The sequence below is a fragment of the Argopecten irradians genome, chromosome 7 (genome assembly GCF_041381155.1).
Source record: "Argopecten irradians isolate NY chromosome 7, Ai_NY, whole genome shotgun sequence".
In the NCBI taxonomy this organism is placed as follows: domain Eukaryota; kingdom Metazoa; phylum Mollusca; class Bivalvia; order Pectinida; family Pectinidae; genus Argopecten; species Argopecten irradians.
The window spans coordinates 8,349,461-8,371,909 of NC_091140.1; the positions used below are offsets into that span (position 1 = coordinate 8,349,461).

Below are 22,449 nucleotides of genomic sequence, written 5' to 3' on the forward strand. Positions count from 1 at the left end.
TTATACACATACATTGTATATAGGATTTACATTGTAGGTTAATTGGTAAAATTGTATTGTATATGTTCTGATATACACATATACATATGTACATGTAGGTTTTAGCTTGTTCTTTAGATATATTTGGAGGACACATACAGTATTATTTCTGGTCATAATAATAAATAGTGTTTGTATATTTATTACAACTGTACCTGGTTCATGTGTATATGACAAACTTTACAGAGTTGAAATGTACTGCAGCCATGTATCATTTATAATTATTCTGAATTTTTGTTGGAACTATAGATAATTAATTTTGTATCTTTTTTGAAACAATATTTGATTCTATCAAATGCATCAGTGACACATTCACAACTTATAAAATGTTTTCTCTAAAATAAAAAAAAAAAAAAACTGTAGAATGAACCTACATTTATTCATTTATATATATTTGAAATTGATCATTTCAATTTTTGTCATATTCAACAGATATAAAAAATTGTTGGTTCTTTTTTTCAGGCACCATGCATGCATAGTGACATGAATACAGAAAGTTCATCCCTTGGACCTGTATACAAGTGTATGTATACATATACATACAATTAGCATCATATGAAGACTGAAGAATGTTGATATGAGTGCTCTTGAAAGTAAACTTTTCCAATATGGACCTAGAAGATCATGAACAGAACATTTAAACAGTATTAATTTATTAAATGTTCCTTTCAACTGTAATCATTAAATAAAATTATGATGCAATACTTTTTCATTGTTTAACTTTGTAGAAATATTTGTTTATATTAGTCCTCTAGATCCAGTGATTATAATTCTTGCATCCATATGCCGGCCCATTTGTTTGTCAGGGCTTGTGAGATAGCTTTTCAATTACTTTTAAAATATAAGGATTTTTTTTTACATATAGCAATATAGATACCATTGTCTTAGGATTTCTAAATTCTACTTTACAAGAGAGTAGACTCAACATATAAATAAAACCATAAAACTAGCAAGTTATCTGAAATGTTAAAAATCTTTTTGTCTGAACCAAATTTCACATTTATTGTCTATGTGTAACTTGTACATGGACCATTTATGTATTAATACTGTAGTAACAGTGATTACAAACACATAGACTAAAATGTAGTATGTAGTACTATGTACTTCTGTCTTTGATTTGAGTTCTAAACAAAAAAGTGGTACCTATTGGGAAGTTGTGACTTAGGCGGAGGGTGAAATACAGAAGAAATAGCTACACATGGAAAAAAGAAAGATATACAGTACCATATGGATTCAAAGTTGCTCCAAAATCAATGAGACTAAATAACCAAAAAAAAAAGCCATGTAAACCCCAAATATGCAATGACCAGATCAATGATAAAGCACCCTTCCACTTCCAGTTATCTGTAGCTATTTTTCTATATTTCAACCCCCCACTCAAGTTACAACTTCCCAACCTCATGATTCTTCTGTCTTTTAGCCCCCCACCCCCCCCCCCCCCCCCCCCCCCCCCCACCCCCCAACACACACATACCTGATTGATTGTCATGTTATTTCAGGTTCCTATTCAGGTATTATTCCTAAAAACCAAAAAGGGTATACACACTGTGTACTCTCAAAGGAGGGGAACCACTTCATTCAAAAATGGAATTTACAATTTCATCTTAATTTTGAAATTTTCAATTTAATTATTAATTACTGGACTATTAAAACAGTATAGAACCCCTCGGCTACAGACAAAGTACTGTGGTACACATTTCTCTTAATTAATTACTTTTCTTCAACTCAATCATCTTTTTCTCCAGAGCACAAAAAAGAACAGGAAACAACAGAAAAGGAAAGTAACATACATGTAGGCCTATATGTTTTCTGGAAATATATATGATGTGTTAATTCTCACAGCATAGGCCTACATGAATGTGAAGAATTAAATATTATCAATGTTTGAGAGAATTTCCTAGTTGTAATTCTATAGCAGCTACATGGAATGTACGTTTACATATATACATTACATCATAAAAGTTTCTTTCCTTCCAGCTGGACATTCATGTCATCTCTCTCCAGAACTCAAATATTGTTTCCAAAAAAAACCAACCAGAGACATAGATAATTTAATTAAATCTCTGCAAAAAACTAATAATTGAACACATATATTGTACTTGTAAAATATCTATGTATGAGCTAATTTATTTTCACATCTTTGACAGGTACATGCATGGACGTTCTATGGAACGTTTTCGTGTGGTTTTAAATGGGAAATTATGTTACGATTATTTGTATTTAACCTTCATGATTCGGTTGATGTAAAATACGACGAATGCGATGCTGCAATAATTGCCCCTTGCCGGGGCCCCATCTCTGCATCGGCCGAATATTTGTGTCGATTTCCTTGTACAATATGCTTTTATCGAATCAAAGTACTGTAAGTACTGAACTGAAAAAGCATTGATGTAACAAAATTTTAGTTCAAAGAAGGCAAATATGTCATTAGTAACATTTTAGGGTGTGTATTTTCTTGCAAGTCCCATGTCATTATCAAGTTGGGTTATTTATCTTCCAAGTATTCATTTAATTAATTTTGGATAAATTGTTGAGATTGCAGACAACCATTCCTCCTCATATCGAAAGATGAATTTAAAAATTATGAGAAGATTTTAAGAAAATGCTAGAAAATTTCCTTTAGATTTGAACTTTGAACCTATCTTGAATTCAACAAATATTTACAGTCAGTGTCATGTGACAGACCTACAGCTAATAACAATCTGCAGTAAAATGACAACAAGGGAAACATTAAGACTCCATTAAGAAGAAAGTATAATCTGACACATGGATATCCCTTGATGGCATTTTTACAAAGTTCATGGCTTATGCTGCAAATGTTGTTTACAGACCTCATTTATAAGGAACTATGTGCAATGCATATAATATACAAGTATTTTTTTTCCGATGAACTATGTGGTACAGATCTGTTACAGGAGGAAAGGGCAAAAGGCAATTAATTAGATAATTTTCAAGAGAAGAAATGAAATGACAAAAACTAAGGTTCAAATGTTCATTTAAATAATTGGTTACTGCATCAAAATCAAAACTGAATTGTTTTGAATTATGTTTATTCAAAAATACTTTAATACAAACATGAAATAACATCACAATACATTATTTTTTCTAGTTCTCTTCTGTGATACACACAATGTATTCAGGCATATTAGTAAGTAAAGAGCAGTTCTTGATACTTTGCTGCAATATTGAAGAAAAGTCATATCAAAGTTAGATTCAGTATGATACTGTCTCTATATAATGCATAAAATGGACACTGAGAATTCTTAACAGCATATTAAAACAACCATTCTCAAAATCAGTGTGTTATTTGTATACATTGACATGTACATTGGACCCTCGATAATCTGGACACCTTTGTTCCCAGCCTAAACCGCCCAGATTACAATTTTTTCCGGACTGCCGAATTTCGTGTACCCTAGTCAATTTTGAAATTGTCATGTACAAGTTACTCCCCTTGACCTTGTAAATCAATGATCGGTTTTTATGTTTATGTACTAAAATAAATACTTTTTTTGTTATGTTTTAAAGGTTTTTTTCCCCATTTAATTATGTTATGAATATGAAATTAACGTACATGTAATCACACATTATTGGCAACTTGTTGTTAATGTCACATTACTTACAACTGTTTATACATGTATTGGTAACAAGATCAGAAACAGTTGTAAAAACATTTGATAGAGGCATCAACTAATGGGAACAACCAATGGGCTATGTCACCAGAAGCGTTAAAATTTGTGTCATTTTGGTGAACACACTGCACAAAGTCAACAAGTAAAACTGTTTAATATGTTTCTGTTGTAGCAAATAAATGAATGTCATTCCATATACAATGTACTTATATGGCCGTGTCACAGATGTGAATCATTGAAATATACATTGTAGTAATGATAATTCAGGCGTGATGATGGGTAAATAAATTATCAGTTTATATTATAAATGTAGGATATTTCTATATATATCTAAATGCAAAGTTACTCGACACTCGCTAATTGTCATCACTTGATGTTTTGCAACATTACAGTCAATGGGACAGAATTGTAGTTCTGATAATGACCGTCTGTCAGAACATATATAGTGTGTTTCATTCAAGCCAAGAAAACTCTTTTTGTTTGTATGAATTTTACAACAAAACAGAAAGACTAACACGTGAGTCAGTCTGTGAAGTTAAAAGTTTAAACACCTTCTATCTCTCCACAGATTGATAACAATCGGCAGTATGTCAAATGGTGACAACTCTTTGCAAAAGTTGCAAATATACTGGATTTACTTTTTTGTATTTTTGTGTTTTAATTGGCATTACGAAACAATGCGAATGAGAAGCGCCAATCCATATGCTTGTTGTCCAGAGCTACATGTATGTTGTCGCAGCTAGTTTAATATATGCCTGGTAGTCATCCTTAGAATCATTTCACTGCTTCCAAAGTAATCCTGATAATCTCCAGTCTTCAACAATTATGATTCTGCTTCAGATGACTAGCCAATGAGTCCTGTAATTATAAAATTTAACATATATATCAATATTCTTAATTTGTAATAAAAAAGTTACAGAAATCATCTTACAATGACAAAAGGAAGAAATTGGACTCGTGTACACAAGTACTTTGAGTTAAAGATGCTCCACCGCCGACAGAGTATAAATGATATTCATCATTTGAACAATAATTAGTGTTTAATCGTGTATGCATAAGTCTAATTAACACAAAAAATAATATAAAATAATTAATTTTGCCTTTGGGTCAAGCGCAATCAGTCCTTCATTCCATATAGGATATAGTGCTACAGAATTTTTTCGGGATGCAATTAATTATTTTATTTATATTTTTAACTTTAAGTGAAATTGGAGCTCAAACGTTTCAACGGCGGTAATGGTGTAAAGTAAGTAACTTTTGTAACTGAAGAAAACTACTAAATTGTCTGCTGCCGTTTTTGATAGTGAAAAAATACCATTTGTCAGCGGTGAAGCATCTTTAATATATTAGCATCATAATTAATTTGTCTCCTATACCTGATACACATTGATAAAATACAATGTTTTTTTCTGCTAGCAAAACTTACTTTAAACCAAATACTGTAATATTGAGCAAGTGTAAATTTACCATGTATGATATATTACAGTGCACAGGTTATTGTTTATTTTGGTAAGTGTTATTATAAATTCTCTGAATCCATGAAGTTATATATGTAGTGACTGTTTAATCGATGTTTTAAGTTCATACCGCCAATTTCGAAATCCCAGATATTAATTGTCTTAAATAAATCTAGCATTACTATTCTTCTATTTATCTAAATAAATTCTGTATTCACATGTGTATTACACACATATGTACGTATTGTGTATGGATCTATATCATGCATTGTTTTGCCTACAAATAAACACATGCTTTGTGATGTTTATAGACATATTGACAATCTGGTAAATTGACTCTATGCATTAATATTAAATTTGATGTCATCGCATTAGAAAATAATACCAAAAACGAATCTGGTCAACTGCTAATTATATACTGTAACAACAAACTACTTCAAATTTAAAGTGATATTCAATTTTGTTGCGTAGTAATAAAGTAAAACGTCGATTATATGGATGTTAGCAGGAATTCACACATACTCATGATGTTGTAAGTTCACTTCATGTGCCGATGTCTGTCAAATAGTTCATATAATAATATACCGACCCATTATAAGGCATGATAGGCAAAGAAGCAAAACGAAATGAAACTTACGATTTTCACTGCTTCTGTCTCCAAATACGAAAAGAATTCCGTAGTTTACTAGCAAAGTGGCTTGCAACATGCATTGCAACATGCAGTGTTCAAATATTCTTCGGTGTTTTTCAGATATGAGAATGCACTTATTACGCTCGATAATTAAATGGAAAATATTTCTTGACTTGCAAGTTTACATCACAGGTCCGCTTTGCGTGATGACGTCTTTGCTTACATTCGGCCATTTACACTATTGCTGAGTGTCACGATATTTCATTGTATCTGTATCCGTGTATTAAATATTCCCTCGTTAATGAAAGGATGCGTCAGTTGACAATCCGTGCGAAATGATAAGGAACCAACGTAACTCAGAATTTATCGTGTTTGTTAGCTTCTGCATAGATCACCCAGACGCTTGACGCGTACGTAGTTAACAAGCGTCTGTTTGAGTGAGACTTGGTTAAATTCAGTGGGCCATCGTAATGACATGATCACTATACGAACGTACCTGTTCTCCAAAATGACTATCAATATAATACATGTAAAAACAAACAACTTTTTGTATCTTTCTTACGTCGGGATGAATTAAAAAATTGTCATTATATAATAGATTATGAATGTACACATCAAACTACAATTAGATACTTACATACCAAAATCCTGACAATTCCTTTATTTAGTGTTACCCAAACCGGATGTTTACATAAATATATGCAAATGCTGGCGAGAATTAGGCCACCGATCGCTACCACTGATGCAAATTATCCTTACTATTTTTCAATTATAGACGTTCATGCTATAGTTTTTGTAGACATGTTTGAAACTATTCTATTTAATGAAATACCATAGAAGTTGTTTAACTGCACTATGGCAGAATATTTGTTCTAGAAAGAGGAAAATAGAAAAAAATCGCATGCAAATGAGAGGTCAATCGCATTTAAATTAGTGGGTCATCCGGGCCGTAGCAATACTGGAAAAGCAAGCTTTTTCAGTAAAAATGATTACAAAGCATTGTCATTAATGTAAGAATACTTCATTTGCATCAAGTGTATCATCTCAAAACAACAATTTGCATACCGCATTAGTGGTTTATCACACGAAACGAAACCGACACGACTGAGAAACACATGTCCATGTTGACATTTCCACGCAGCCTCGTTTTCAAAGAGTTTGGCGAATTTATATTTAGAACTGTGCTAAATTTACACGGGGCTTCCCCAAAATTTCAATGGTCAAAACTGGACACCGTAAACAGAACTTGACCATCATTATGGTATACAATCAGGCGCGGATTCAAGGGGGGGCGGACCCGGCGTACGCCCCCCCTAAAATAGGAGAGAGAGAAAAAGAAAAAGGAAAAAGAAGGGAAAAAGAAAGAGGGGATGGAAGGAAAAGAAGGAAGAAAGAAAAAAAAGAGGGAGAAAGGGAAAAAATTAAGGAATTAGATAAAGAGTGAGAATTAGACAGAAAGCTCCATTTCCTACCATTACCGTTTGATGTTATCATTTTAAAATCTAAATGTATTCGACTTTGTGGTACATACATGCATGAACATACTTGTATCCAGGCACAATGGAATAATTATATATTTTTTTTCGTGTAAGTTTAGGTTTTATCTCCATCGCTTAAAAGGTACAATGTAAATCCCTTCAAGTATTTACTTTTTCCAAAAAAAAAAAAAACCCGATAAAATCCCAATATATTAGATAATTTATTGTCATTAATATTCAATATTGACAGGTTATATCTCGATATCCTTAGCAATAAAAGAAAAGGGGGAGGGGTGGGTGGAAGGAATTGTAGCTGGCCATGAGTCTTCGCTGGTTGACTATATGTCATGCCCTTCGTTTTCCAGGTTGTAAATGATATATTACACATTTTTGAATAAGCATTAAAGTCCTGTATTAAATCCGACTATCAATTCACAAATGTGTGCGTACTTTCAAAACGCCAGTTACAAGATCACTACTGACGCCGAATGCTTCTAGAAGCCTTTTATTTGTCCTAAGAAAATGTGTGTAAAGAAAAAAGTGGAATGCGACAGAAAATGAGAGCCTCTAGGGTCTGGGTGTACTCCATGGCCAGATGCCTTCCTTTTTTGTTTCAATAAAAACATATTTTTTTTATAACGATAATGTTATAAGATAGGCAAACGATGTTAAAAAATTAATGGCACATGACAAAAGGCTCCCTATTAGAAAACAGGATGATAGCAATAGTTCCTGGCACCGTATGGCCATAGACAAGACCAATTATAAAGATCTTATAAAGATTGTGTAAGTTAGGGAAAATGAATTATCTAATCTGACAGATAATGTATAGAAATAAAAGCTTATATCGTTAAAAAAGTTCACATACACTTTCATTAGTCCTATAAAAACCTTCAATAGGCGACCCCTAGCTGCAATATTGTAGCTCAAAAGACTTTTAGACTGAAAATGGTGTCTTCTTTAGAGCTACAATTGTTCCCTATTACTTCAAAACCTTCAAAAAAGTATGAAAAACTGTGCCCGAGTGATTTTCGGAGGCAGTGCTCCACTACGATACATATAGGGACCAATTCGTACCCGGCCTAAAGGCATAGTAGGCCGGGTACGTATATTCGTTCTAGGCGGCCCCCAGACCCCCATCCCTTTCTTTGCTTCGTGCCTCTATGAATAGATATTCAGATTTTAGGCAGTGCAATTCTGTAACTTTATATTCAAAATATGACATTAGACGTCAAAAATAATAAACGAACATTTTTACATGGCTTCAATTATTTTTTGGAAAAAGTGTACATTTGTTTGAGGGCTTCTGGGGGCCTAGGCGGCCCCCACCCAGACCCCCGCCCTTCTTCGCTTAAGTCCATATAAATATTAAGATTTTGATATTGCAATTCTGTAAGTAAAAAAAAAATAAATCAAAACTTCAAATAAAAAATATGACACTTGACACGAAAACCATAAATAAACATCCATAAATGGCTTCAATTATTTTCTGGAAAATGTGTTCATGAAATCCTCAGAATGCAGGATTTTGCACCATTTATTCGAGAGCTTCTGGGGGCCTAGGCGGCCCCCAGACCCCTCGCCTGATTTGCTTTGTCCCACGCCCCCTCTAACCTCAAAACCTAAATCCGCCCCTGACAATGACTTTTGGAAGGCCAAAGAACGCATTTAGACTGGTTTCCTTTGCCCGATTATTCACTTTAATTTCAATGATTACATTTGTGTAGCGTTTCTCCAAAATATGATAGCACTTAGGCTATAGTATATGACGATCGTGAGACGCTATTGTATATCGTAAGTCCGTGATGGAAGGTGACTACGGCAGGGAAAACTAGAAAACGTCACTTTAAAATTCACATAATTTATTCACATAAACATCCACGTAATATAGTTCACAATAAATCCACTAGGAACACACACACTGGTACACTGTTTCACTTAAGTTCACTGTTAGGTGATATCCATAATTGCGAAGTACTCAGTACATCCCAAGTATAAATCCCATAGTCACAAACACACTAAGAATGATAGAGTAATCCGTATATATCACATCACTGATACATGTAGGAAATATCCGTACAGTACATCCCATAGTCACAAACACACTAAGTGTAGTAAAGTAATCCGAATGAAAATAACTGATCCCGAGATGCGTGGAGTAAGTCCCAAAATTTCCATGTACTCTCTCTTTTCTTCACGTGCACCCCCTTTTATACCACTTTCATACTATGATCTAATTGGCTAAAACCTCGCTCCTTCCATATTCATTCTCACGTTCATTGGCTGAATCTTAATATGATTACGTATTTTTACCTACTTCCATCCCCCCTCCCAACCTAACTCTAATTGGCTGGCCGGAGTGACCACTACCTAAATTTAGCTCTCTGTTACTATTAATACGAACACCTTACGCAACCTGTCCATCAAACTGGACCCTAATACACAGCCCTAGTCGTAAACAACTCCTTATATGGAAAACGGAATGCGGTGCCCTAGCTCCCTACGTATACGTAACGACCCCAGATGGGCACATGCACGTGGTCACCTGGTCCCTAACTGTCCTATGTATGTATATATACACTATACATACTGCATATATATAAACTAAAACTATCAACTAAATAGTATAAAACTGTTATTTTACAATACAAATAAACTTTAACTTTATAACTAATAAAAACTAAGCGTGACATAAATTTCCACGCTACACTACCCCCAACTTTTCAAGCTTTGTCTCCGACAAAAGTTAAGGTACACTACATCTAAAACTGTATTACAGTTAAACAATGGTATAAAATTATGAAATCAGGTACTGCAAACATGGAAATTTACGCGAAGAGTAATTCCACGCCAACTACACAAAGGATATATATCGCGCGCTATATCCGGTGTACATGAATGCCGTTATACTATGCATACGTCAAGAGGCGCATTGACCAAAAACATTTACCGCGCAATATCCGGTGTACATTCCGTGATACTTTATAGACGTCCACGCGTATTCGTTGAGAAAATACCAGCTTCGCGCCAATTTAACACGTTTTCCGCGCAATGAAACATGCGCGAATATATCCACGTTCACAGTCACTGAACTATGTATATTTATGATGGACGAAACATGTCATACAATCAACTCTCATTCACATTATTATTTCAACAATAATGGTCAACGTGAAATAGAAAATCAACATAATAAATCCAAGAAAAGAAAATGTCACATTTGGAATGAAGTAATCCACTCATGGGAATGAACACATAAAGTTCACATAAAAGTTAAAAGTCAATCGTTCACGATAGTAACTTTTTCCGGTTATCGTATCGATAATCCGGGCACACTTCAAGTCTCTGCTCACAGGTAATCCATATGTCACATTGTACACTTAAAATAAGTGTTGACATATATTGTTCACTACACAAATTATAAATCCACGTAGAATCACTTTTAAAATAAGTGTCACGTAAGTATCATCCACGTTAAAGGAATGTCACATGTTTAATAATCCACAGAATTGTTCATCACTTGGATATCTTAGTGTCACTTATATATATCCACGTAAAATGAATATCTCACATAATAATCCACAGAATTGTTCTTCACTTATATGCTTTATGTATAAGTGTCACACGTAATTTTGCGCGAAAGTCACATTATTATTTCAAAAATGTTCATTTCAAAGTTCTTCAGAGTCATCTGGAACGGCCACCACACATTAGGTCATCATCAGCAAAACAGGTAATTTCAAAATGTTCATCGTAGCCCAGCCTTGTTCCGGTACTGCGACAGGCATGGTACAAGTACGTGTACACACACAACGTACAGGTACTTCTTCCGGTTCGTCCATTTTATTTCAACAAAAATGGGGTTTCTAAGGTTAGCGCTCTGGATGGATCACCACCACAACATTATCTTTGGAATCAGCCCATGTTCATGTGTCTCCTGGGTACTGGTTGTAACAGGTTCCAGGTCACTCTTGGGACATCACAGCTCATACAGCATGTAATTTCTTGCCTCGGTGTTCAGCATAAATCCCCCGTGTGGACGTCTGGATTTCCAAAAGTTGAAGTTAACCATTTCTTCACGTCACCAAAAGTTTCTGTTGTCTACCACCAAACTTTACATTGCTTGGTATGACTATGTAGACACTTCGCTATTAACGCGAAGTTTTCACCAACTTCCTGACATATGGTTCTGGATCGGTTTCTGATGATTACATCTTCAGCGTTGCCTCTGTTCTTGAAGAATCAGTCCGGACGCCATCCTGGACACCACATGTCACAGGAACGTCACTTGTCTGCAGAACAAGTGACACCTTTTTATAGGCCTTCAACTTCAAATCGGCACCGTCAGGTATCTTCATGCATGACTGCCATCAATACAAGTTGTCCATCTTCTGACTGAAATTCTTCCCGTACACAATAACACAGTCCAGATAAAACACTGCAATGTTCCACTGTAATCCACTCAGCGTTTTCTCAATAATTCTGGAGAAAGTGATCCAGGCGTTGACCAAACCAAACACCATCACTATAACATTGGTACAATCCACCTAGTGGAATAACGAAGGCGATCTTCCATCTATCGTCTTCACTGAAAGGCATTTGATGATAATCCATTTGTAGATCCACAGATAAACACAACACAACTTTAATATCACACATCAAGTTGACGTCTTTACGAATAATATACACAAAATGGGGTTTCCTCACAACGACGTTTTTAAGTCGACAACACTGTCCGGCAACTGTCCCAATTAAAATACAATATACTCTCCGATTCCCTCTATCAATCATTGTGGTTTATTGCATGGCTATAATCCCTCGTCCAATACTTCACGCTTGTCGAGGTATTCTCTCCATAGTGCTTCCTTAAACAGCACGTGATCCATTGGCTTGATAGACTGTCTTAATAACGATAGTTCCCGAATGATAAATTTTGATAAAATCAATCACAAACAACGTGTTTACATCGACTGTCTCACACAAGGAAAGGTCAGGCTCCAATACAGGACGATCCTCATAGCACCGCTATAGAGATCTTCGGATATAAAAATACGTCTCCGGTGTCAACTTTCCAGTCCACCATATTACGCACTTCCGTAGCTAAATCACACATTATTACATTACGCATTACTCTGGTTTCGAGTAAGTCGTACTCTTCTTCCTGTTTGCAGTTTCCCGCGGAAGAGATAATTTCACTAGCCTCAGTGTATCACGTGACTGGAGAAGTGACGTCACTAATCCTTTTCTATCAAGCTGATGACCTGGCTGGCTGCCGTTCCATTGTTGGAAGGTAAATATATGTTTTATGCCAAGAGGGCATGCCAAGAGGGCACAAATATTAAGAGTTTTATTACCATGAGGGTAATTTCGGTCAAGAGGGCCGGTTTTGTATCCCAGGGGGATGTGTTATGTCGGATGATGATGGATTGGATGAGCCAATCGTGTGGATGGCAGGAGGCCATGCCGCCATTTTGTTGCCGGGTGCGTATTTTTGAAATCATATGAGGGCGTTTACTCCGTTTAGAGTTTGGATATATTAGCGCGATTATCGACTGCAGCGTAGTTTATTGGTACATGATATGATTGGTTATTGTAAATAAATTATTATTTAACGAGTGTGGTTTTTGTTGCTCATAATTATGAACCCCTTTATGGATAATTATGAATCCCAGCACCCCCTCTCCTTCATATTCTGTGATGGTGTAGTACGGATTGTTGATGTTTTGTCTGTATCGCAACACCAAAGTTTCAGCTGAGCTAAACTGGTATTGTAATATTATCGCCAGTTTTTGGCTGGTGCGAGATTGTCCGAGATTTGTAACGTGATTTCCGGTTTTGTGGGAACAGAATGTAAACAAGCTTAGTAGGCCTTTAGTCATGTTTTCGTTTGTATTAGGGTTGAGTTTATGTTGGTCAGGATTCCACACAGATAAAACGGTTGTACATGCATGCGATATATCTAGTTAAAGGGAGATGACTCTAATTTACGTCAGTGACAGGAAGTTGCAGTGGGTCCTATGTATGCATGAAGTAGGCTATCATTTCACGCAACTCGGCTTGTAGCTGTTTAGGTTCAGGTATTTCGTGGATTTAGATTTGAGAAACTTGTTTGAAGCGGTAGGCGCCTTGTGCATATTCTTTTCGATTTCATGGAGTTATAATGTCTTGTCTATGTAATTATGTAAATTAACACCGTTGTAAGCTCTAATGGCTTCTGTCTATCACACATGTATATGTATTATGTTGTTGTGCAAGTTAAATTAGTGTGTTTGATGTGAATAGTATTTTCATAATGCTTCAATAGGGCAGTTCATTGTGATGTATTTATTTTGCATGCATGGGGGTCAGTTAATAATTGTTATGCTAGGGGTGACCGTGTGATGTAGCAGGGCTGCCTGCAATTGGATTAAAAAAAAAAAAAAAAAAAAAAAAAAAAAAAAAAAAAAATTTAAATGGTGGTGTCCTAATGTTGTGATTGAAAAGTGACTGCCTTACACATGAATTTAAGTATATTTATAATAACCCGCATTTTCTTGATGAACATTCTGTCGGTCAACATCAATTCAATATATACATCATATCAGATACCACATTTAAAGAATACACTCCTTCGAATTAGGTGTTGATGGCTGTCAAATCAGCTTGTGTTGATTATAATGCTTCTGTTAAGGAGAATACATTATTTCTAGTGAAGGATGTGATTTATCATTATTGGAAAGTTTGTGTTATTATAAAGACATTTTAAAAGCTGTTTATTTTATACATTTATATAGTTTATAATTGTGAAAATACAGAATATCATATGGTACGAAATCAGGTCGTCACGCATAGGTGCTGTATACTATAGTTAGCAGGGCTGTTTATCTAATTAAAGATTATTGTTTTTATACACTCAGATGGTGATGCCAACTACACTGAAGAAAAGGCACAGCTTGAAAGGTTTGAGTTTATTGCCAGCAATCAGAAAGTTGCAGGATGAGGAGGCTGTAACATCCCTAAAGGGCCTGGCAAGGGTGTCTGTGGGGCGACAAACAGAAGATCTGCCTTTCAAGGAGGTAGCTAAACAAGTAGCTGATTTAACAGGCGAACAGCTGGGGGAGTTACTTTCATTAGCGGGGAAAGGAGAGACGGATTTGCCTTCTGGAAGGCTCCTTTTGCATTTCCTGATTATTTTGGCGAATGAGAGGGGACAACCACTTGGCCAGGATTTGGTGCATGAGGAGGCTGGAACGTCGACATCGACTAGAGATGGACAGGTGAATGGTGTAAAAATATCTGTTAATTACTGCGAGATAAAAAAAAAAAAAAAAAAAAAAAAAAAATCTTCTTTGATATTATTAAGCTGATATTTTGTGTTACTAATCCGGTCGGATTAGTGTTATAAGTAGTAGTCGGTATCTGACATGCTTGATGTTGTAGATTGTGGAATATAGGTATATATGTGAGTGGGACTGATAACATACATTGTAGGCATGTTATACTTCATAACGTTTCATGTTGGATATTAAGTATTGTTTGTGTGCACATGTTGGATATTTCATTTATGGTGTTTTGTTCATAAAGGAGCCTACAGATCACGTAAAAAGGAGGCGTGTTGAAAGTACCCAGAGTGAGGGCACGAAGCTGGAGAGAATCCCAAAGGACCCAAAGGACAAGGTAAAGGAGATGCGGGAGTTATTAAGGTCGAGTGCGACTCAGCAGGATCCAAGCGAACAGTTGATTCTGTGGAATTTGGATAGATTAGTTAAGGTGGCAAGGAAGTATAATCATGAAGAGACAGACATTTATGAAGAGCTTGCAAGGCAGGCTAGTCGGTATCAGGGGAAGCTAGATATTGCCTCCTTGTGTTTGACTGTTTTAGGAGGGCAGTCTACTGATGTTGTTGCAAAAGCAATTGGTAAATGTTTGAGAGAAAGGAAAAGTGAGGATGGGGAGACTAAGATGAGTAAGAGTGATAGTAATGTGGGAGCTGGATTAGAGAGCTCAAAAAACTCTGTTATGTCTCCACTGAGCAATTTATATCCATCTATGTTTCCTCTAGGTGCTATGAATTTGGGTTACCCCCCTTTTCAAGGTCAAGCAATGGTGCCACAATTTCAGGGTGCATACCAGAGTATGATGCAACCCCATATGGGCCAGTTTAATTTTAGGTCGAGGGGAGCATATAAACCTTTTGGTAGGGGATACCAAAGGAGACAAAGGGGCACCTGTTGGTTTTGTGAGTCTGTAGATCACCTTGTGAAGGATTGCCCAAGGATGAAGGCTGCAAAAGCAAAATAGATATGGTTAAAAGGATATCAGACATTTGTGACATCTGAGGGTGTCATACTGAATATTTTTGCGTGTATATATGTTGGTTGTTTGATAAAGTTTTTAATATTCAAATTTTTCTGATTGTGCATGGATAACCAGTGATGGTTGGTACTTGTAGGTTGCCGACTGTATAGATTTATTGTACTTGTTTTGTATGATAATAATATGTAGAATTCTTAAACCTAGAGCCCGGGGACACTGAAGCCCCTTGTGGACATTGTTCACGTGGGTTGTGGGTGAGGGAATTCTACTCTTCTTTGTATCTCATGTTGGATTATTTGTAAGACGAGTTTGGTAGTTATGGAGGGTTCATTTATCTGTTACAGGGACTTGGCAATGGGAGAGATCATGTTTCATTAACACATGTCCCTGAATGGGAGCAATTTGGGGATTTTAATCCATATGCGGTCAATGTTCGTGATGGTCCAACATGGGTTACATTGAAGGGTAGGAGCCTCTCGCCTTCAACTTTACATTCATCTGCTGAAGATGTTGTTAATCGTGGTATGGAGTTCGATATAGATGGACTTCCTTTACGAGATCCAGATAATTTTGTTGCTGGCCAGCTACATGATAATATAGAGAACTGGGAGACAATATTTAGCAAGTCTTCAGGAAATGATATGGTTGATTCTGTGAGGTCGTGGATAGCAGAAGGGGTAGATGTGGTTAGTTTTTTCCGCCATTTCAGGGGTAATTTTCGAGGAAGACCCTATGACTCTGCTTTACCACCAAGGCAGTTTTTTCCTAATGCGCCAATTTGTAAGGATCATATTGACTTTATTTGCAGGACATTGTCGGAGAAGATAGCATCAGGGGCTATCCGAGTGTTGGGTAAAATTGGTGAATGTGAGTTACCAAGAGTGGTTATGCCTTTGACAATTGAGCCTTCTAAACCAAGGTTATGTCATGACTGTCGGTATATAAACCTCTGGACAAAGGATTCTCCTTTTAAGTTAGAGACTTTGAGAGATGTTCATCGTTTGGTTGAGCAGGGTGCTTATATGGTTACATGTGACGAGAAATCAGGTTATGATCATGTTAGGATATCGGTCAAATCACAGACTTTCTTTGGCTTACACTTTGGGGGATATGTGATGGTGTATACTGTTATCCCATTTGGGTGGAAGGCATCTCCTTACATATACCAAACTACGGGGATGGTTGTTACGTCTTACTTGAGGAGTATATCTGTGGTAACAACCCAGTATATAGATGATAGAATGGCTGTGGCTGGTAAAGGTGTTGGAGGTCTTCAGGTTTTATATGAGGCTGAGAAGGTAGCGTATGTTTTAGTTGAGGTTCTGACACGTTTAGGGTACACTTTGGCATTGGAAAAGTGTTCTTTGGTTCCGTCAACTTGTATTCGCTTCCTGGGTTATCTCATTGACTCTGTTAGACAGGCTTACATACTCCCCAAGGATAAGAAAGAGAAGTTTGTGGTGCTGAGGGAATTAATCCTGAGTTCTGGGGCAGTGGATGTAAAAACACTGCAGAGATTTGCAGGGAAGTGTATTTCTATGGGTTTAGTGGTTCCTGGTTCAAAACTTTTTTGTCGGGAGGTTAATAGTGCTATAGCCACTGGCATAAAGAATTCTAGGAAAGTGTCGATAGATGGAAACCTAAGAGAGGAAGTCTGCTACTGGCGTTTCTTAGACAATTGGAATGGTTGTGCTAAATGGAGGCCAGAGAGTCACAAGCAGGTGAGCATGTCGACTGATGCTTCTCTTTTTAGGTACGGGGCAGTTGTGTCCCTTGACGGAGAGAGTTGTGTCGTTGGCGATTACTTTGACAATGACGATGCTCGTCCTATCCATTTGAAGGAGGCTAGTGCTGTATTGAAAGCCCTAGAGTCTTTTGCTGGGTCTCTAAGTGATTCGAGAGTTGATTTACTGACAGACAATATGGCTGTTCTTTCGGTATGGGAAAATCAAGGGGGTCGAGATGGACGACTGAATAGGATTACAAAACAGATTTTTGAGTTTGTAGTTGAACGCAATATAGATTTGCATATGCAGTACATTCCGTCGTGCTGCAATGCGGCAGATCAGCCGTCAAGGAAGTTGGATTTCAGCGAGTGTACACTTGGAAATGAGTCCTGGGAGTTGGTTGAGAAGGCTTATGGCCCGCATACTATAGACTTGATGGCACTTGACTCAAATGTCAGGAAGTCACCAGATGGTGAATCCTTGAGACATTATACGCCTTTCCCCACACCTGAGTCTGCAGGTGTGAATGTTTACGCACAGAATCTGAGGGACGATGAGAATAAGTATGTTTTTCCTCCTTTTGGTATGATAGCATCTTTGTTATCGCTATTTAGGGAGCAAAGTGTTGATAACTGTACTTGTGTCCTTCCGGTTATCAGTCCTGTTCCAGTGTGGTGGCCACTTCTACAGACTGCTGTGGTGTCTAGTATCTGTGTTGGCAAGCAATTTCAGAAAGGGGTGATTAAAGTTCCTACTAGGCATGGTTTCATAGATGATAGTAAAGGTTTGAAGTGGCAGCTGGTTGCCTTCAGGTTATCATTTTCATGAGGTATATGTTTATTTGCAGGATACTATAGCGGTTGACTTGATGGATATTGACAACAGAATCTTGCAGTTAGAGAAGAGAAGAGCTTTTTCGCCTTATATGAAGAAGAAAACAAGTGTGAGAGATTCTTTGATATTGTTTTTGGATTCTTTGCCACGGAAACCAGGGCTGTCGGAATGCTGTCCTAATGATGTTTGTAGATTTTTAGTATGGAAAGATAAGGCGGGGAAGAATAAAGTTCATGGGGTACAGTGCAAGTTCTTGGGTACCAAAGGAAAACCGTCTTGTAATTGCCCTGTCCGGTTGGCTTCTGGTTCAGTTAGTGTGATGGTACAACATTTAGTGGATATTTTTTGTGATATTGGTGCTGGAAGGGTATGGGATGTGTCAACTCTTAGTGGAAATCCAGCAGCTTCCCCTATGGTCAGAGATTATTTAAAGATGGTTCAGGAAGAACAAGCCCGGGCCCATGTTATGCCTAAACAGGCAGCCCCAATATTTTTGTCTAAGGTGAGAGCAATTTCTATGTATATAGAGCGGGAACTAGCACGGAGAGATTTGTCGTTGCGTGAAAGGTTCGTGTTTTTGAGAGACCAGGCTTGGTTTAAGTTACAGTTTTTTGGTGGTGATAGAGCTGGTGATTTGGCAGGTTTAGTGGCTCAGGATATTAGGTCTCTGAATGATGGAACAGGACTGGTACTAAACCATACTTATGGGAAGACGCTACGTGGGGCCAAAGGCAAGGCCAATATGTTTGTTATCAAGAAATGTGAAGAAAGCCTTTTGTGTCCAGTTAAAGGTTTACGTGATTATGTGGAAGGAGTAGGAAAGCTAGGAGTTGCGCTTTCGCCAGGTTTTCTATTTAGAGTTGTTACAGATGGTGGCCGTGTTCTTGATCAAGCTGTGTCATACTCTGTGATTTATGAAAGGCTGAGAACTTATTTAACGACTCTGGGAATATATCATGGAGAAACCCCTCACAGTTTTAGGTCGGGTTGTGCCGTCACGATGGCACTGTCTGGTGCAGTAAATAATATGGGACAGATGATGAGGCACATAGGGTGGTTTGGGGAGGATAGTGCTCAGTACTATAGTCGGCTACCAGTGCTTAGAGAGTCTGAATATGTTGCCAGTAAATTAGCAAAATGTACAAGTCAGTCAGAGGATATAGAGGATAATTTTCGGAAGAGTGCAGATTTTGAGAGCTTGGAGAAGGCATTTTGAATAATTCGCTAGGTATTTAGCAAATCTGCTGCGAGATAGAAATGAAAATGAATGTGTATAAGGTGCGAGTATAATCGTAGATTAATAATTTTGAATTAAAATGTGTTTATGACTGTTGCCTGTTGTTGAGGTTGATAATATTTCCCAGTTTTTAATACAAAGTCTGATATGTTACTTCACTTGCTTGGTTCTGCTTTATTCCCACAGCTAGTATTGATAGTTTTATTTTTTCATAGTGTCGCTATATAAAATGTTGCCAAAGTAGGTCACGTTACCTATAAGATAGTGGTTGTATGGTGATTGCAAGTTGTTGATGACAGATTGAGCATAATTGCCGGTATTAGATTTAAATTAACGGTGATGATTGGGTGAGATCTTTGTACCTTAAACACTATACATGTTAAGGTTGAATTTTTAATGATTGTGAACCCGGTATGTACATGTACATCTGTAATGATAAGATGACATCATGGTGTCTTAAATACTGTATGTATGTTATTGTACATGTGTTAGTAAAACGTTTATGATTGGATGAAGATCCTGATATGTTAAATATTGATTGTTATTTGGAAAGTTCAACATGTATTGTAACAATTCGACCATTCTAATATTGTGTATGTACAAATATTGGGTTTGAATTGTATGATTGGATAGGATCATGGTACTAAGTATGTTGGATATTGCACGTACACATATGTATGTATTCGGGTAAACGAGAATAAATGAGATCTTGGTAGAGTTTGCGCTAGACAGTGATGTTTGATGGCGATGTTTAATTGTGAATGTATTGTATAGGATGGCTTGTGGTTTTTGTGGAATAAAAGGATGAATTACAATTACTTTGGTGTTGATTATAATCTTTTATGGCATCAAGTAGCACCTGCGAACAGATTTTCAAACAAATTTATTGATGTGAACATCATACATAAGTTATGCATTACAAGCAAGCTAAGGGTCTGTCTTTTAAATGGGGAAGATAATTAGTGTTGGGAGGAAGGTTTAGGTGTGGATGATGCACTTGGAAGTGATCGATTACTGGTAATCGTGTTGAAGAAGACTACACGGCTAGACTATATCCCAAAACATATACCAGGAACTTATACCTGGAATGTGATACACTGGGGTTAAGGTAATAACCTCAGTGTATCACGTGACTGGAGAAGTGACGTCACTAATCCTTTTCTATCAAGCTGGTTATGACGGCTTGGGTGGAGTGTAACGTGGAATAGTATGGACCTGTGATTGTTTATTATATAAAACAAACGACTGGGAATTATATAGGTACAGATTGGTACCATTCAATTTCCCACCCTCCCCACCCTTAGGTGTATCATTATTCTAGGTATTGTTTCTGAAAGCTACACGGCTAGACTATATCCCAAAACATATACCAGGAACTTATACCTGGAATGTGATACACTGGGGTTAAGGTAACAATATACATGCTCTAACCAAGCAACATGTTGTTTGACGACACTAATTCACTATCGTCCACTAATCCCTGGGACATTTTTGTCACTATGTCTACCATCACGGGATTCTGACGAATTCACTATCACAGAACACGTGATACACAACAAGAACACTAGAGTTCCAAACACTTTAAACTCTTTTATGAAGCACGTGATAATGTGGTTTGGGTATCTATAGTACATTATACCCACAGAACTTGCCAAATACAGCAACACAATAATCCATCTTAGAATGAATCCCTCATATTGTTGTTCCGACTTGCGTTGATTCGCTGTCCGTGAACTCGACGCACAAATATCACAATTTACTGTAGTCTCTAGTCCAACACTCGGAGTAGAGGTCACTGATGATATTTCTTCATCCGAATCGCGGAATGTCCGAGGTGAATAATAAAGCAAATCAGCACTCATCACTTCACTGTGGTCGAAATTATAATTGAAATTTCGACGCACATGCGGAAAAGTGAGCCCTCGCTGAAATGATCTCCTCGGTGTTTCCGGAATATCCATTACCACAAATAGTCACAAATATAAAATCCAAAAAGTTCAGCAAAGTAACATTTCCACTGCCGTAATCATGGTAACTTCCATCCCACCGCTGCCACCATTTGTAGCGTTTCTCCAAAATACGATAGCACTTAGGCTATATGACGATCGTGAGACGCTATTGTATATCGTAAGTCCGTGATGGAAGGTGACTACGGCAGGGAAAACTAGAAAACGTCACTTTAAAATTCACATAATTTATTCACATAAACATCCACGTAATATAGTTCACAATAAATCCACTAGGAACACACACACTGGTACACTGTTTCACTTAAGTTCACTGTTAGGTGATATCCATAATTGCGAAGTACTCAGTACATCCCAAGTATAAATCCCATAGTCACAAACACACTAAGAATGATAGAGTAATCCGTATATATCACATCACTGATACATGTAGGAAATATCCGTACAGTACATCCCATAGTCACGAACACACTAAGTGTAGTAAAGTAATCCGAATTAAAATAACTGATCCTGAGATGTGTGGAGTAGGTCCCAAAATTTCCATGTACTCTCTCTTTTCTTCACGTGCACCCCCTTTTATACCACTTTCATACTATGATCTAATTGGCTAAAACCTCGCTCCTTCCATATTCATTCTCACGTTCATTGGCTGAATCTTAATATGATTACGTATTTTTACCTACTTCCATCCCCCCTCCCAACCTAACTCTAATTGGCTGGCCGGAGTGACCACTACCTAAATTTAGCTCTCCGTTACTATTAATACGAACACCTTACGCAACCTGTCCATCAAACTGGACCCTAATACACAGCCCTAGTCGTAAACAACTCCTTATATGGAAAACGGAATGCGGTGCCCTAGCTCCCTACGTATACGTAACGACCCCAGATGGGCACGTGCACGTGGTCACCTGGTCCCTAACTGTCCTATGTATGTATATATACACTATACATACTGCATATATATAAACTAAAACTATCAACTAAATAGTATAAAACTGTTATTTTACAATACAAATAAACTTTAACTTTATAACTAATAAAAACTAAGCGTGACATAAATTTCCACGCTACATTTGTATTATTTAAATAACAAAATGAAGCGATAAATACGATTAGCAATGGGACGAAACGTCTGGGACATGTCGACTC

The 22,449-nt window shown here is 37.0% G+C and overlaps 2 protein-coding genes and 1 long non-coding RNA gene across 3 annotated transcripts; 2 read left to right on the forward strand and 1 right to left on the reverse strand.

The window, feature by feature from the left end:
- Positions 1-3,072: 3,072 nt before the first annotated feature.
- On the reverse strand, positions 3,073-6,749 carry LOC138327463 (uncharacterized). Its single transcript, XR_011209050.1, has 2 exons — positions 5,766-6,749; positions 3,073-4,529 (listed from the first exon to the last, which is right to left on the reverse strand). It is a non-coding gene; the product is annotated as an uncharacterized lncRNA (long non-coding RNA).
- Positions 6,750-12,440: 5,691 nt separating this feature from the next.
- LOC138327464 (uncharacterized) lies at positions 12,441-18,087 on the forward strand. Its single transcript, XM_069273569.1, has 4 exons — positions 12,441-12,527; positions 14,134-14,493; positions 14,801-14,893; positions 15,877-18,087. Exons 2-4 carry the CDS (start codon positions 14,134-14,136, stop codon positions 18,085-18,087), a joined length of 2,664 nt encoding a protein of 887 aa, XP_069129670.1. The 5' UTR covers positions 12,441-12,527.
- A 40-nt stretch (positions 18,088-18,127) lies between these two features.
- LOC138327465 (uncharacterized) lies at positions 18,128-20,148 on the forward strand. Its single transcript, XM_069273570.1, has one exon. It carries the CDS (start codon positions 18,128-18,130, stop codon positions 19,307-19,309), a length of 1,182 nt encoding a protein of 393 aa, XP_069129671.1. The 3' UTR covers positions 19,310-20,148.
- The last annotated feature ends 2,301 nt before the right edge of the window (positions 20,149-22,449 follow it).